The 16,078-nt window shown below is 42.8% G+C and overlaps 1 protein-coding gene across 3 annotated transcripts in view; it reads left to right on the top strand.

Annotated features, from left to right (window-relative positions):
* CNTNAP2 (contactin associated protein 2) overlaps nt 1–16,078 on the top strand; it is a 1,833,097-nt gene that overhangs the window by 1,802,032 nt on the left and 14,987 nt on the right. For all 3 annotated transcript variants that reach the window (XM_064487267.1, XM_064487269.1, XM_064487268.1), the window contains one exon: nt 5,206–5,445. In XM_064487267.1, the coding sequence (XP_064343337.1) occupies nt 5,206–5,445 (240 nt within the window). The remainder of the gene's footprint in view (nt 1–5,205; nt 5,446–16,078) is intronic.

The raw sequence follows: 16,078 nt of genomic DNA, 5'->3' as shown, positions 1-16,078 counted from the left end.
AGGGCAGAATTCCACCGGAATGGAACAGAGGCACTGAGGGCCGAAAATCAAGGGGTTTGGAGGAAGCACCAAATTCCTCCACAACAGTGTTTTCCAAGAGAGTCATTTGAGGACCAAGAATACAATTTTTGCCATTTCCAGTTATACTTTTGCCATTTTTGGTTACCTCCTTTACTGTTATTTACTTAATATTTTTCTGTTTAAAGGAAAATGTTTCTGTTTAGAGGAAATTTTGCAATGCGACCCTAAAATGAAATACCAGCATCGCTTGCTGTAATGATAATGTTAGCAGATAGAGAGATTCCTGAATTAAAAAGCCCACCAAAAATGTGGGTCCTTGCCCGCCAGTTGAGAAGGAATTCTCAGCAGAGGCAGAGAGACAAAGTGGAAGATGGCTTTAATTGCTCAAAAGAGAGAAGGGGAAGTGAAAATGCTTGAGAGGGGAGCTGCCAGCCAAGTGGCTGGTGGAGACAGCTCCACCTCCCCATCAGGCACAGGGTCTTTGATTGGAGGGTTCTGCCATCATTAATCTTCATTCCGGAGGGGCGGGAGCCAATCACCTTCTTCCTATTATGGGCTTTTTCCTCCTCTAGGGAGCTCAGCCCTAGAACAGAAGCTTCGCAGGAAAGAGAACAAAGAAAGAGACACTGGGTTCTGTCCTTGGGGTTAAGGCAGCAGCTGTGGGACATAAGATGTTCTGTTGTATGGCTGTGTCCTTGGAATCTAGGAGCCATCTGCGGGATCACAGAAGCATCCTTTTTTCAACAGCCTGGCACGTTCTTCCCTTTGTTGATAATCAGCCAGGGTGAGCAAGCCTGCCTAATCTCCTCTCTCAGTAAGATAGTGATAAAAAAAAAAATACATCCTATGAAAATGCTATGAAGTTCAGTACCACTGCCTACTCAAGTGTCCAGGTCTGTTCTCTCTTTGTTAAGATAGAGAAATAGCTGGTGTTGGTGGGGTGGGAAAGGGTCCAGTCCTAACCAGAGCCAACCGGAGTCCTAATCTTGGGAGGATTGAAAGAAAATTGAAAGGGAAATAACTTCCTCCCCCTGAGATTGGATGTTATTTAACATCATCTGTGAATAACCTAAAACCACCTCCAGTGCCCCTAGTGAGACACATTCTAGCTGAGAGTTGAGGGCAGGAGTGAAGGAGGGACAGTGCTTTGGGCCAGTGGTACCCGCAGTGTCTGCAGGATAAAGGTGAGGTTTGTCTTCCTACAGACCCCACAAATTCTGAAAGGCTGACTCCCCCCACCCCTAACAGAGTGAGGGGAACACAACAGAGCCTTAGCAAAAGTCTTAAATCAGGTCTCTCTGACATCCTAACATCTCTTGACTCTGTTTCATTAAAAGTTAGAAATTAAGTTTATGGTGATATTTCATATCTTGTAATATCACACCCCCCCCAAAAGGAATTCTGATAGGAAACTCTAAAAACTATAAAACACAACAAAAACCAGGGGATGAACAGACCCCGTGGGATGCACAAGAAGTCCATGTGGATGAGTTTAAATCGTCTCGAAGGGAAATGATTGATCTCTTTTGGAGCCGGCATCCACCCAGTCACTGAAGAGGCTGCCGCGTGTCCGCGAGGCCCTCACACAGTTGTGTGGTCGGCGGGGCCGGCTTCATTCGCCCCACGTTTCTTGCTCAGGTGCCCTTTCTCTTTTTGTTTCTCACAACACCCCTGCCCATCACTCGATGTACAGCATCTGAGGAAGAATAGCCCAGAAAGCATGCTGTTGCGTTGCCACTGTAATTGCTGCATCCTCCTTGAAAGTGTCATGAACACTTCATTTTAAGGTTTTACCGGGAATTGAATCAGTATTCTAAGTGGGCTATTTTCTGTAACCCATGTCACTTGGCGTAGGAGACATTCTAGTACTAATGACAGCTTGAGAATTTAATTTCAGAAGTGACTGCACTGCATTTCTGAAATTTGCATGCTTTAGAGCAAATTTCCCCCAGATTATGCCTCGGCCAAGACATTTCCACAAAGAAAGTCGTTTCTTACAGGGAATTGTACTTTAATATTTGGTTTCAGTATGAGATCAGTCCAATCAATTTTACAGATTAATGTAATTTACTTTTAATGAGCTCAAATGTACTAAATGATAGCTTTACTATCGTTTGTTAGATGCTCTTAAGAAGTATAGATTTTTTTATTCCAGACCAGCGTTTTCAGAACTTGCTGGCACTTTAACTGATACTGGCAAGGCTTTGACATCAGTTCATGGCATTTTTTAAAAATCCTTATTATCGGCTCAGTCTCTAATGACACACGATCTTAAAGCAGTCTCTAATAGCCATTTAATTTTTTAAAAAAACAAAACGAAACAAAAAAACCCCTCACTGTGCCATTTTTAGAAGGAGTCCCTGAATCGAAATGACAAAAATCCAAATGAGTGAAAAAGCAACCTAATATAGTCTATTTTACAGAGAGAAATAGAGACTATGAACGTTTGACTTCTCTGTTTTTCATATGAAACATATATGTGCATTCATTGACAAAGCCTTAACTTCTCTAAGCCTCAGTTTTCTCATCTGTGAAGTGGGGATGATCCTAGTTAGCGCAGAGCGTTGTTAGGAAACAATGAAATACTGCGTAAAAAATACTAAACGTAGTACCTCATACATAATACCAACTTGGTTTATAATAGTCGCCCTTAATATTATTATCATCACATGGCCCAGCGTGGGAACCACGTGGACCTGACGAACCAAGAGCATCCTTGGCGTCCCTGGCCCCAGGGAATGGGACTCAGCTGAGAATCTTTGGAGCCCAGCAACTGGACTTGGAACGTGGTCCAGATCTGCAGTTATTGGTTCTGCACTCTTGGGCCTCAGAATCCTCGTTTTTGTAACCCAGCCACCTTTCAGAAAGGGAACAACAGTTGAAATGTTAGGGATATTCCCCAACAGTGAGAAAACACAGATGACAGGGGTCGGGGAGCTAAAGAGGAGAGTGAGCTGGGGAAAGAACCTCCGGAAAAGTGCAGTCTCCCCAACTGTCCCCCGGGGCTGTTCTTGCAGCCCCGCCCCAGCCTCTGCGCAGTTAGCGGACATTTCCACCAACAGCCCCACGGTTCCTCTGGTCCCTAGTCCCCCACCAGAACCCCCTTCCTGGGGCTCCCCCTGGCCATCTGCATGTGTCTGTTAATCCCTCTTTGGGGGTCATTTCAGGGGGAGACAGATAGAAGAGGTCAGCTCTTTAAGAAGTGGGGCCCCATATTAAATTGGGGACCCTCGGATAAATACAGCTTTGAAACTGTTCGTTTTCTGCCATGTGATAGGGAAGCATGTCCTACTTAAAATTTCAGGGACCACACGAAATACAACCAGTCAGAAGCCCCCTACCCAAACCTCTAGCAGAGGAAACAGAACCAAAACTAATTCTCTGTAGATTTTCCAGTGGCGAGCAAAATCAGGACGATGCTGGTGACAAACAAGGCGTGTTATCCACATCCAGAGCTTAACTCTGCTTCAGCCCCACGGCCAAAGGAAGAGTCCCTGCCTTTGCCCAGGGAGGTTGCAGGGCCCTCAGGGGCTAACGAGACGGCTGCTCAGAGCAATTGCTATTCTTCTCCAGAATTACCTTTCTAATACAGTTCCCACCCCAAACCCTGCAGCTTAAATAGCTCTGAGTTTCCTACTGAAATACAAACATCTTAACCCAGCATTCAAGGCCCTTCCCGGTCTGGCCTCGAGCGCCGAGCCCATCCAACTCCCCCAGATCCCAGAACAGAAACCTCATAGCAGACTCAGCCTGGAGTTCTCTTTCCTTTCATCCTCGAAACCTAGTTCTACGAAAAATTACAAGCAGTGGTGAGGATGTGGAGGAATTGGTGGGAATGCAGAATGGTACAGCCACTGTGGAAAATGGTACGGAGGTTCCTCAGACAACTAAAGATGGAACCACCATATGATCTGGCGATCTCACTTCTGGGTATACACGCCAAAGAACTGAAGTCAGGCTCTCAAAGAGGTATCTGCACTCCCGTGTTGAAGCAGCGTTATTTACAATAGCAAAAACATGGAATCGACCTGCATGTTCACTGACAGACGAATGGAGAAAGAAATTGTGATGGACACATGCAATGGAATATCATTCAGCCTTAAAAAAAGAAGGAAGTCCTGCCATTTGCTACAACATGGATGAACTTGGAGGACATTATGCTACGTGAAATAAACCAGACCCAGGAGAATAAATACTCCATGATATCAGGAACCTAAAATAGTCAAGTTCACAGAAGCCGAGAGTTGGAACCGTGGTTTCCAGCACGGGGGGAGGGGAAATCGGGAGGTGCTGGTCAAACGTACGTACTTTCTCTGATGCAAGAGGAATGAACCCCAGGGTGCCTATAGTTAACAATACTGTGTTTTATGTTTATGTATTTGTTAGGAGGGTAAATCGTAGATTAAGTGTTCTTATCACCAAAAAAAAAAAAAAAAAAAAAAAAAAAAAGCCCTAATTCCATTGTTACCTCTGCTGAAGGACTTCCCAGAACCCAGATTCACCCCTGATTTGAATGTTAGTTTAGGAAGAAGATGTTGCACTTACACGTTTGGGGGAGGTGGTGATTCTTAAATGTGCCTTTATGTTTGTGGTGGAGTTGGGAGATTTTACTGACTTCCAAAAAAGCCCATCAGATACTAGTTGGGATTCTGTAAACCTCAGAATTTCCAGGGGATTGGCTTCTAAAGAAAGCAAATGCCCAATTATAGGCTCTGGGAACTCTTTTTCTTTTCTTTACTAAAAATAAAGAATTCTAAAGAAGAAAATAAAAGGCACAAAATTAAACCAGAGTCTACCAGGAGGGCTGGGAGGGCTGTTGAGTATATACAAGAGGGTCATTAAAGCATCTGAAAAGAGGAGAAAAATCAGTCAGAACCAAGGGAGTGTTGTCAGTTTCAGCAATAGCTCGAGTATCTGGGGGGGGTAATTATGAATGTATTTTATTTTAGCAAATATAGTCTTTCCCCACCGCATTCTCTGATAACACAGAAGTTTCTTTTCAAGTGGAGTCTCCAGCCCTGGGCCTTAGAAAGTCATTAATATTTCATCTAAAAGAACAGAGAGCATCTTACACTGAAACCTAAGAATAAAATTTGCAGACAAGCATTCCAAGATGAGTATATGTTACAGCTGGAATAGAGTGGGTGGGATACAATTTTTACTTTCTCTTTGTTTTTCTTTCAGAAACGGGGAAGATTGACCAAGAGATTCACAAGTACAACACCCCGGGATTCACTGGGTGCCTCTCCAGAGTCCAGTTCAACCAGGTTGCCCCGCTCAAGGCGGCCTTGAGACAAACAAACGCCTCTGCCCACGTGCACGTTCAGGGCGAGCTGGTGGAATCCAACTGCGGGGCCTCCCCGCTCACCCTCTCCCCCATGTCGTCCGCCACCGACCCCTGGCACTTAGACCACTTGGATTCAGGTAAAGTCTAAAGCGGTCTCCAACAGATCGCTTTATTTATTTCTTTAAGCCTCTGTTTTCCCATCTGTAAAATGGGGTTAGTAACAGAACCTCGCTGGTGAAGCAGTTGGAGGATTAAGGGAGCGAAGGAATGTGCGAGCAGAGAGTTCTTAGCACATCAAGTGCTCAGATGGCGCAGCCGTGTTCTTGCTCAGGGCCAGAAGTAAGTCGAAGGGAAGAAACAGGAATTACTGACTCTTCATTTAAGTGAAACAATGAGATGTCTAAACCGATGTCTGTGACATGACTGTCAGGTGATCCTATCAAGTCACCTCCTCATTTCTGCCCTTGTGACTCTCACTGCCTGGCAGCCCCGCCATCGAAGTTCTACTGCCAAAGATTTACCTAAGCAAGACTGAGATTCACCTCTTGACGCTATATTTATACAAATAATCCTGTAGCCTTTCAGATTTTAGGGGTGCATTTAGACTTAGCTCGGTGGATGCAGCCCCACTTCTGCAGGTGATAAGACTTGTTTGAAAGCACAGGGTGAACACGAAAGGATGCCAGCTGTTGGCTGCTAAATTAACTGGATGCAAATTCAACATCCACATAAACCCAAGTGATGCGGAACCCAAAGGTCCTCTTCCTCACTCTACCAGACTGACCTCGGGATACCCAGGTAGCCTTTCCGAGCCTCAGCTTTTTCCCCCATAAGGTATCAAGTGGGACATGATCTCTAGGAGACGTCCAATCTGACATTCGGTGGGTCTCCAAAGCAGAGTCCAGCATTGCTGATGCTGGGGACAGGAAGAAGCCAAGGTGGGAGGCAAGGTGACGTGAGGCCTGGGTTCCAGAAGCATCCCTGCCTCTCACCGGCAGGTTTCTTAACCTCATTCTTCAGTTTCCACATGTCCGAAATGGAGATAAGACCTAACTCAGAAAATTCTAGGTGAGGTGATGGATTTAAAGCACTTAGCACCATTATAGACATGGAGCAAGCTTCACAAAACTTCAGCTGCAATAGTATTTACTAGGTGGTTATTTTCATATTAGACACAATTTGCTGTGATGTTCGCATGTCCAGGAAAGGCTCTTAACAGCCCCCCACCCTAACTTCTAATTTGTAACAGTTCATCATGTAGACATCATGTGTTGGATTGCTTTAGACGGATTCCAGCCCCGAACGTGGTGTTTATCAGCTTCTATGTAGCCGTTGTCACCCTGAATCCTTGCCAGGATTTGTGAAGCTTCGAAAGAAGCCAGAATTGCCCCGTTGTCAGAATAGCCAATTTACAGACTAAACAATCCTCTTTGTTCCTCATGCATGAGTTCCTATAACATGATGAGGGGTGCTGTGTGCCAAGGGTACTTATTAAGAATTCTCTTTTATGACTGTTGTTAGGATTACACAGCGGGCTGGTTTTTCCTCCTGGGCTGGCTTGAACAAAGGAGGGCAGTCCTGATGCTGCAAGAAGAAAAGTAGCAGTGAGGATATGAGATGAGGAAAGACATTGTCAGGGCTGCAGAGGAACAGAGATTTCTCAGATAAATTCCTCCAGATGCCATAGTGGGCGGCGACAACACATCGTCTTTGAAATGCGCAGGTTCTTGTGCTGATACAGGAACTCACTGCATGAGGCCATCAGCGTGTGTGGTCTAAGTTGGCTGCCAAGAAACCAGTTTCAGAAACATCTAGGTGTTCCTTTGGGCCAACATAAGTCCATATTCATTTTGCCTTAATTAGCACATTATTTGTTTTATGGTCTGTGAGATACGGTTGTAAGGGCCAAAGTTTGAGTTCATTTATTTTTTAGAAATCATGCTACATTATGTAAAACAATTTCATTCTTCTGATTGCTGTAATAATGTATGTAGGGAACTTTTCTGTTATTATTCAATGTGCAAATCAAAAGTCTACAACCCAGGTATTACGGTAGGCCTGTGGTATATAATATAGGGTCCATTTGCAGAAAATGTCCACTTGTACTTGGGCAGAAAGTTCTTACCTGGTGTCAACCAGTTGCTGTATCAATCTCATTATCATAATTTATCCCATAATTGGAATTCCAAGTTAATTTCCATAATGGGGAAATGCTCATGAGGAAATGTGTGTATCTGTCTCTATTCTATTAAAAGAAGAGAAAACAGCTTATGAACTATGAGACAGAAGCCTTGTTTAGATAACATGATTTTTTTTTTTTTCTTTTAGGTGAATGGGAACATGAGAGAGAATGGGGATTGGGGTCTGGACAGGGGACAGAGAAGGAAATAGACATAGAGAAGGCTACTTAATATCAGCCTTGAGTGGCTTAGTGTCAGGGAAGAAAAACTTTTCCTCTACGCTCTTAGGTTCACATACTGGGGCCTGCAAATTAAACTGATAAAAGGCAGATTAACAGGAAAAAGAAGTTTATTCGTATGCGTAAGGAAGCTTACCAAAAAAATGGCTCAACAAATAATTAAAGTTAGAGGCTGATCTATCTTAGTAGAGAAAAAGAGAGGAGAAAAAGGTCTTGACAGGAAGAACAAATGGGTTTCTAAAAGAAAAAACAGGAGATAAGAAAGTTTGTGATAATGTTTGTTTATGCAGGTGTGAATGGTCTTTCTGTCTTCTTCAAGGCCATAAAACTCCCTGGCTTGGGGATTTAGGGTAGGTTTGCTCTTGGCTTCCTTCCTGGGACTAAAAGCCTCCCAGAAGGGGGAATTTACGGCCTCATTTCTCAGAAGCTTCTACTTGTAGTCAGATAAGGGAAGTTCCAAAAAGATTTCTTTCTGCATCTGTGAATCCTAAATGTCCCCAGCATAAAAGAAACTTCATACCAACTCTAGGGTTCCTAGCAGGTCCCCACATCAGGAACCACACCCTAGTTCTTAGCCTATGTTCCATCATTCTGAATTCCAATTTGGGGGGGTTGCTTTTTTTAGACCATCTTTCTTACCCGAATAGAATAAGGATCCTCACGATCAGATATTCAGAAACAAAACAACAGTGTCTTCACAAAAAATGCCATTTCTGGCTAGAAGCCATGTGTTAGTGGGGTCTGTGTGGGTGTCAGACAGGAGGATAAAGGTGAGAGCTGACTAGTCCTGGTTGGAACAGGGGGCATTTGGAAGGAGAAATGTTGCATATGGTGCCTGGGAAAGTGTAGTCCTTGCCCAGCAGCATGAGTGCTGCCTGGAAGCTTGTTAGAAAAGCAGCTATCAGGCTTCTACCCCAGACCCACTGAATCGGCATCGACATTTTAGCAAGATTCCCCAGTGACATCTGATGTGCGCATTGAAGTTTGAAAGCCCTCATCTCGATCTCAGAAGCACTTTCAAATTACCTAGGGAGCTTTTAAAAGCCCGCTCTCCAGGCTGCACCCCTGACCAATTAAATCAGACACTAGGGGTGAGATGAAGATGTCCGCAGAGGTAAAACCTTCCCCCAAGCGATTCTGATGTGTAGCCACCCATGAGAATCACTCACCGTATAAAACGGAAGTTTAATAGTGGCCCCTTGGTGAACCTTTGAGGTAAGGTTACCAAAAGAAAAGTAAGTAACGCAGAAAACAGTTTATGAAAAACAATGACGGCTTTAGGTGGTAAAATTGCAAATTGAAAGGCTGTAGCACAAGCTTGCAGAAGGCTGGGCTCCCCTGACCATTTCATGAGGAAGCTCACCAGGACAGGGGAGGTTTTTTTTACCTAAACTTGAGGAAAGCCGGTCTGCCTCCTTGCAACTGGAAAAAAGCGCACTTGAAACAAATGAACGAACAAGAAATCCGCACGTGGGGCCAGCCTCAGCATCTCCAGTGAGAGCAATTGTTACACCCAGGGCGGAGTTTCCGTTTGAGGAATGTGTCAAATGACTATTCAGGGTTGTTTTTTTTTTTTAATCAGCTGCAAGCTTAATTTGAAAGGATATCAGGAGGAAAGTGCTGTTTAAAATGAAGTGTGTGCATTTATTTTAAAATACAGCATGCTCCCTGCTGTGAAGACAGGGAGTCTATGTAGTTTTAGTATTAAAGGGATCTTAACCATCAGCTAAGGGCTACTCATTTCATACTCACACTGGAGTATTTGCTTCGCAGAGACCTGGAAATCAGAATTCCAGACATCCACTCTTAGGTCTTGTGTTCTTTCTGCTCCTTTATGATTCTTTCTTATATCTTAGATGATATCTCATGATAAAGATGGAAAATGTATCCCAGGGTATGCTAGATTCATGTGATAAGATTCTTTTTTCTCTCCTGGACCACTACTGACTGAGCTGCTTGCTCATTGCCTCACTAAAGCCCTCTGGGCTCTGTCACTGCTTTCCAAAGTGAGGGACATTTATGGTTGGTCGTGCTGTGCACTGCACAACTCCAAGGGATGCCATTTGCATTGCCATCTATGGGTCCTGGAGCAGCACACCATGGTGGCCTTGACAGGGAGTCACCAGATCATTATAGGAAGATAACAGACATGGCATTACATGGCATAATATAAAGTTATTTCCTGTTCATTTCCCTTTCAGTCCTTCTAATTTTGTCAGAGAGAAAGTCTCCATTTGGTGTTAGTCTGCCTTTAATAGAGAGAGAGAGAGAGGGAGGGAGAGAGAGAGAGAGAGAGAGAGTGGGAGGGAGAGAGAGAGAGCAGGCGAGCAAGCGGGAGCCTCTGTGTACCGCTTTGACAAGCAATAGAAACGCCTACCAGCAGCGGAGGGTATAGCTCAAGTGGTAGAGTGCACGCTTAGTATACACGAGGTCCTGGGTTCAATCCCTAGTACCTCCTCTCAAAAAAAAAAACTTAGATAAGTAAACCTGATTACCTCCCCCCCCCAAATATAGAATGACTTGGTAGGGTAATAAAGTTTTATCAGGGCATTTGTTTAAATAAAAAATCAGGTCAATTGAGTGAAAAAAGTAGATAATAATTAGGTTTTACATGGCTATGGCAAAAAATATGATGGCAGTTCCCACGTGATTGGAGTTTGGCAAACACTGGATAACATCACAAGATCATCACAAATACTAGGTAGGCCCTGGCATGGAGCTGTAAGTGCATTTTTTATAGGGGGAAATGATAAAATTATGTTGATTTGACTTAAGTCAATTCTGCTCGATTAGAAACATCCAGTTGTTCTTTTTTCTGCTTAGTTTTTTCCGCCTTTGGATAATAAGTATGGCCTGTTTCTAAATCACATTGTCATGGTCCTTTTATTTGTTTTAATTTTTTAATTAAAAAATTTGTGAGGGAGAGCAGTAGTTAGGTTTATTTATTTTTTAATGGAGATACTGAGGATTGAACCCAGGACCGCGTGCTTGCTAGGCATGTGCACTACATCATGGTCTTTTCAGGACAGTAGTTACAAGGTAGAAAAGGCAACCCCTGGCCCTGAGTTCTGGTTTGTTTAACGGTCGCAGAGCATCAGGCAATTGCAGTGAGTCACCGCTCAGAATCGTGTGTTTTCTCTTTGTCAGATTCAGGGAATCTTATTTCTGTGGAATGGCAAGGATTTGCCAGCAGAAAGACAACTACAGATGGTACGCACATTCTGTAAAATATAAAAACAAAACAAACACCGGAAAAAATTCGAGTCTGATGCCATCAGTTTCTGTGCTAATGAACAACTCCGGAATGTACATCAAGCTGTTTTAGGAGGCATTCGTATGAAGTCTTGGGGTTTTTTTTTTTATCACGTTCATGATGTTTAATACAGAATAAATCAGACCGAAGGCCACATCCTAGGTTTTTTTAAAATATCATTAAGATAGACAAGATACTTTAAGATGTAAGATTCCATTTCCTAAGGAATCTTCTGGTTACAACAATTATGACTGGTTACTATTTTATGGAATTTCTAGTACACGCAGGTGACATTCTCAGCCCAGGTTGCAGGGTAGGTTGCCAGGGCCAACCTCCATTGATTGACAAGTGCATCACATCCCAGGAAGGCCCTGGAGAATCGGCCTCTAGAAGGTGCTGTGGTTGAAGTCATAGTATCCCCTGGAGCTTGGACTTGCTGGCTGCTAGCCTGAAGCTAACCTGCATCTGATACTGACAGGCTCTGGACCAGGAGTTCTCATAGACCCTCTGAGAGGGGACATGGAAAATCCAGATGCAGGGAGTAGAAAACAGTCCTCTGAGAATGGTCAGTAATCTGGGAATCCAAACCCACACTTGTCCCTTGGATTCACTCAGGTTCACAGAGCAGCTTTGTTAGCAGTGTGGCTCTTCTCCCAAATGAATTGCAGACTAAGTGGAATATGACAGCTGGGGTCGCTCAGGTTAACAACCACGTCCCCAGTTAGATTCCAGAATATACAGTCTGCCCAGGTACCGTGAACTCAGAGCCAAGGTGTCTGCTTGCCACACCAGACTCTGCCCCTGGAAACCGCATGATTTCTAAATGCACCCCCCTTTCTCTGTTGCTGTCATTTTTAGTGACTTGATTTCTTGTCTATATTCCACATTTTTTTTTCTGCCATCTGAAGATCAAATATTTTTATAGCTTCACATGCAAAAGAGTTATGGATATGATGAACATTTAAAAACTGCATGTATCTATTCAGTTTCCATCATAATTACAAGCTGGTAGTTGTTTTTTTTTGTTTTGTTTTAACCACCTGCGAGCACTTAAAATAATCTTTCCAGCTCTTATAATTACATCTTAATTATTTCTGAGCAGATCCCCTTTTTCCATCCTTATGCTAAGATTGCATGATTAATTCGCTTAATCTCTGATACCTAATCTTTTTATTATCTTTCATGTCTTTTGTTCCTTCAGTGACTCAAATTCTGCTTTTCTGCAAAAGCATCAAGCCCATTTATACAGCTCAAGTCAAAAGTAATATTAGTGACAGACTTCTGATCTCATGGTCATTTAACTTCCCATCTTGTTTCTATGATGAGTAGCTTTCTATACGTGATTTTGTCAAGTCAAGGGATGTATTTTCAATTTTGACTGTATTACAAATCACCTTCCAATGACACAGTACCTCCAGTTCAATAAGATATGAGTGTCTTTTCCCCACACCTCCGCTAACACAGTTCATCATAATATTACTTTAAATTTTGGTATACTTAATCTGAAATATGAAATTTTGTCATTTTCATTTGGATTTCATTCATCATGAGTGAGATTAAGTATCTTTGTCTATGTTTATGTCACTTGTATTTATCTTTCTCTGAATTGCCTGTTTATATTCTTTGGCCAAAGAACTATTTATATCTTTATATTGTTTCCCACTGGTCAGTTGGTCATTTACTAATTGGCTCATAAAAACTTTTATATATTAAGTAAACTGGCACTTTACTGCATGTGTGAATGTTTTCCCAGTTTGATCTCTGTTTTTTTAATTTGTGGGGTTTTCCCCTATATAAACATTTCTAAATTTCACATGATGAACTATAAGGTGTTTTGTGGCTTTTGGGTTTTGTGTCATGCCTCCTCCATTCAGAATATTTTTTTTAACTATTCCACAGTTTTTTCTAATAATTTTACGTTTTATTTGTAAGATACACATATTTATTGCACTTGAATGTATTTGGGTGGCAGGAGTAAGGTAGGAACCCAGCTTTATTTTTTGCCCCCACTGGCCAGTGAGTTGGTCTAGTGCGATTTATTGGTTGAGACTCCATCTTCTCCCCTACCTTTTCATATCCAAAATTGCTTTTTATATTTAAGTCTATTTCTGGACTCCCTGATCTGTGACATTGATCTGACTCTTCCTGAGACCATAGCAAGCTGTGGTACTGATTGAGCTTTTATATTAACATTGAATTTCTCATTAAGCTAATTTCCTTTTTAGCCTCTTTTTTCAGGCTCTTCCGTGTCCTTACACATTGACTTTTCCTGTGTGATTTCAGAACTCCATTTTTTTTTAACATTGCCTAGAGACTTTATTGGGATTGAATTTTAGGTATAAGTTAATCATAGCATAATTAACATCTATATAAATAATGTTTTCCTGTCCAGCAAGAGAATATCTTTCCACTTATCGTGTCTTCCCTTCACATTGTACAAAATTCATATGAAGACAACCTTAAAACATTTCCGATAAAGTAATTTCTAAGTTGTTCCTCTATTTTAGCAAGGCACAAAATCCAAAAGCTATAGGAAAAAAAATCAATTAATTTGGCATCCAATTACATCAGCAGAACCCTTCACAGCATACCCAGATGAGTGCTTAATTGAGTATAATTGGGAGAAGGTGTGTGCCCCGTGGGACCAGGAACCTGCACGATCTCAGAGGGCTGTCTTATTCTGCCTACATACAGACACATCTTATGTGTATATTTTCTTTAGGATTTTTATATGTATATGACATCTTGGTGAGTCCTGTTTTGATAAGGGTCTTATCAAGGTTAGATGTTCAATAGTATCTGATGCCATTTCAACATCTGTTGGAGATCACCGTGTGCTTTTTCTTCTGATGGATTAATGGGGTGAATTGTAGTAAGAGATTTCCAAATAGGGAGCCATGCTTTCCTTCCTGGCTTGAACCACATTTAGTCATGACGAGGCATTTGCTCGAGGTATAACTAAAGTCATTTTACTAAAACACTTTCAGTTTTGGTTTTTACATCAATAATTCTTGGGTAAAATGGGTTTGTAACATCCTTGTATTTTGGAGGAGAGAATCACACTGGGGGGACTTCTCCATCGCCCTCTAACTAGTGGAATAACTCAAATAAATGCCATCTAACCTTCAATGTGCTTAGAAGCAGCTGGAGGAAACAATGAATGCAGATTCAGTAGGTCAGAGATAGGATTTGAGGCGCTGCGGTTCTCACAAGCTCCCAGGTGATGATAATGATGATGATGGTCCATGAGCCCCGTGCATGGCAAAGATGTAAATCATCTTGGAGCCTTGCCTCCCTGTACCTTGTAACTGGGTACCCTTCGCCTGCAAACCCACTGAAGCTGACTGGTTCTTTATGAGCATAACCCTCTGGCAGCTCTCAACTTCTTTTATGATAATTGATCAAATTAGATTCTCTTTCTCATCTACTATCATTTCTGTTCTTTATATTTTTTTAGAAATTCATTTCTATAAATTTGAACAAAATAAGTTTTTATAATTCCTTTCTCTCTTTAGAGGTTTATTTATTCATATATTTTATTCTGTAGGTTTAGATTTTCCCCCCTTTTCTTCTTGGTTAGATTATCTGACAACTTTTTTTTTTTTTTTTTTTCAAATAACCAGCTCTGGATTTACGTATTCATTCTCTCACTTTTCTGTTTTCTTTGACCACTTGCTTTTATCTTCTTTAAACTGTTGTTTTCTGCTCTTTGTGTAATTTGAAAATTTACTTCTCATCTTGTCATTATTGGCGTGTGGAGGATCCTCTTACGGAGGAAACGGGAACCAGAGTTAACAAATCTAAGCTCCAAGCTTAAGATTCCCACCACTTCTGGCCTCACATCCCAGATGCAATGTCTTCGCATGGCTGTTTTTAACTAGACTCTCATCTAAGGGACCCAAACTGTCTGTAGAGATATCTTGCCTGAAATGCCAAAGCCTTCAGACATCACTGCACGAACAGGTTTGGCAGGACTGTGTTCCCAAAGCAGTGGGGTGTGGTGAGGAAGGGATGGGGTCAAAGGACAGGCTGAGTGGCTGAAGGGACGGGCGGTGGGGTTTGGCCCCCTTTCAGCACCAGGCATCCGCCTGCCTGAATGTGTCTGGGGACTGCCTCCGCTCAAGGCTCCTACATTCCTAACCAGGACTGTTCAGCGCTCTGAAATGCCACTGTGACAAAGTCCAAAGGGGCACAAACACCCAGCTTCCTACCTCGTGTGGGCTTCTCTTTCATCCCAGTTTCCTCCACCTCTCTGTCTGTCTTTCCTTTCGTCCCATACAATAGACTTTAAAGCCCAAGGATGCTGGGATTCTGTCCAGCCCTCTCCCTAAGCTGTCCACCTTCTGACCCCCACCGCACCTGGCACCGCCCTTAGAGATGCCTCTCTCCCTGGTCTGTGTCTGCTAGTCCTCTCCACCCCCCACCCCCCCATCACCTCCATCACGTGGGGCTGGGAGGGACAGGTGATGCAGGCGTGTGTGTTGCTATGGCAACTTCTCTGTTGGCAGAACCACTGACTCCAGCACCTCAGTGTTCGTTTCTGCCTCGCTGTCATGCCACTGAGATGTTATGGAAGCCCATGAAAATGAAGTAGGTTGGAGCTCAGTGCTGTCCAGCGATGTCTGTGTCTGTCATTGCCTCCGTCACAGCCCCATGCTAACTCTTCCTACTGCACTGCATTTTTTAACATTCTTGTATATCACTTGGGGCCATTTGAAGGAGCGCAATCCTCTAAAATAATCCAGCACCACTTCCTTGACATTCAGAAAGACTGACGCTGGCATCTGTGGGTGTGAATACTCCCAAGAGAACACCCACCGGTCACCACCCGGAAGTGCTGATTCCACCTCTGCTGGCCGTTCAGGCCTTGTGTCCTGGCCTGTGATTTTGGGAGTTGCAGAAACATTATCCACATGAAGTTTTGGACGTAAAGCCAATTGTTTCAGTGACTTGAGAAGATCTTTGGTTGATGCCCCCTGCTCTGCACAGACTATTCAGAAATGTCTAAAGACCAGGAGGATTCTTGATTCTGCTGGTGAGCTCCAGGCTGGGAACAATCCTGGAAGATAAAATAAAATAAAATAAAGTAAAGTAAAGT

The sequence above is a fragment of the Camelus dromedarius genome, chromosome 7, assembly GCF_036321535.1.
Source record: "Camelus dromedarius isolate mCamDro1 chromosome 7, mCamDro1.pat, whole genome shotgun sequence".
NCBI classification, from domain to species: Eukaryota; Metazoa; Chordata; class Mammalia; order Artiodactyla; family Camelidae; genus Camelus; species Camelus dromedarius.
The sequence above is the reverse complement of the archived record's forward strand: the minus strand, read 5'-3'. Positions and strand labels throughout refer to the sequence as shown.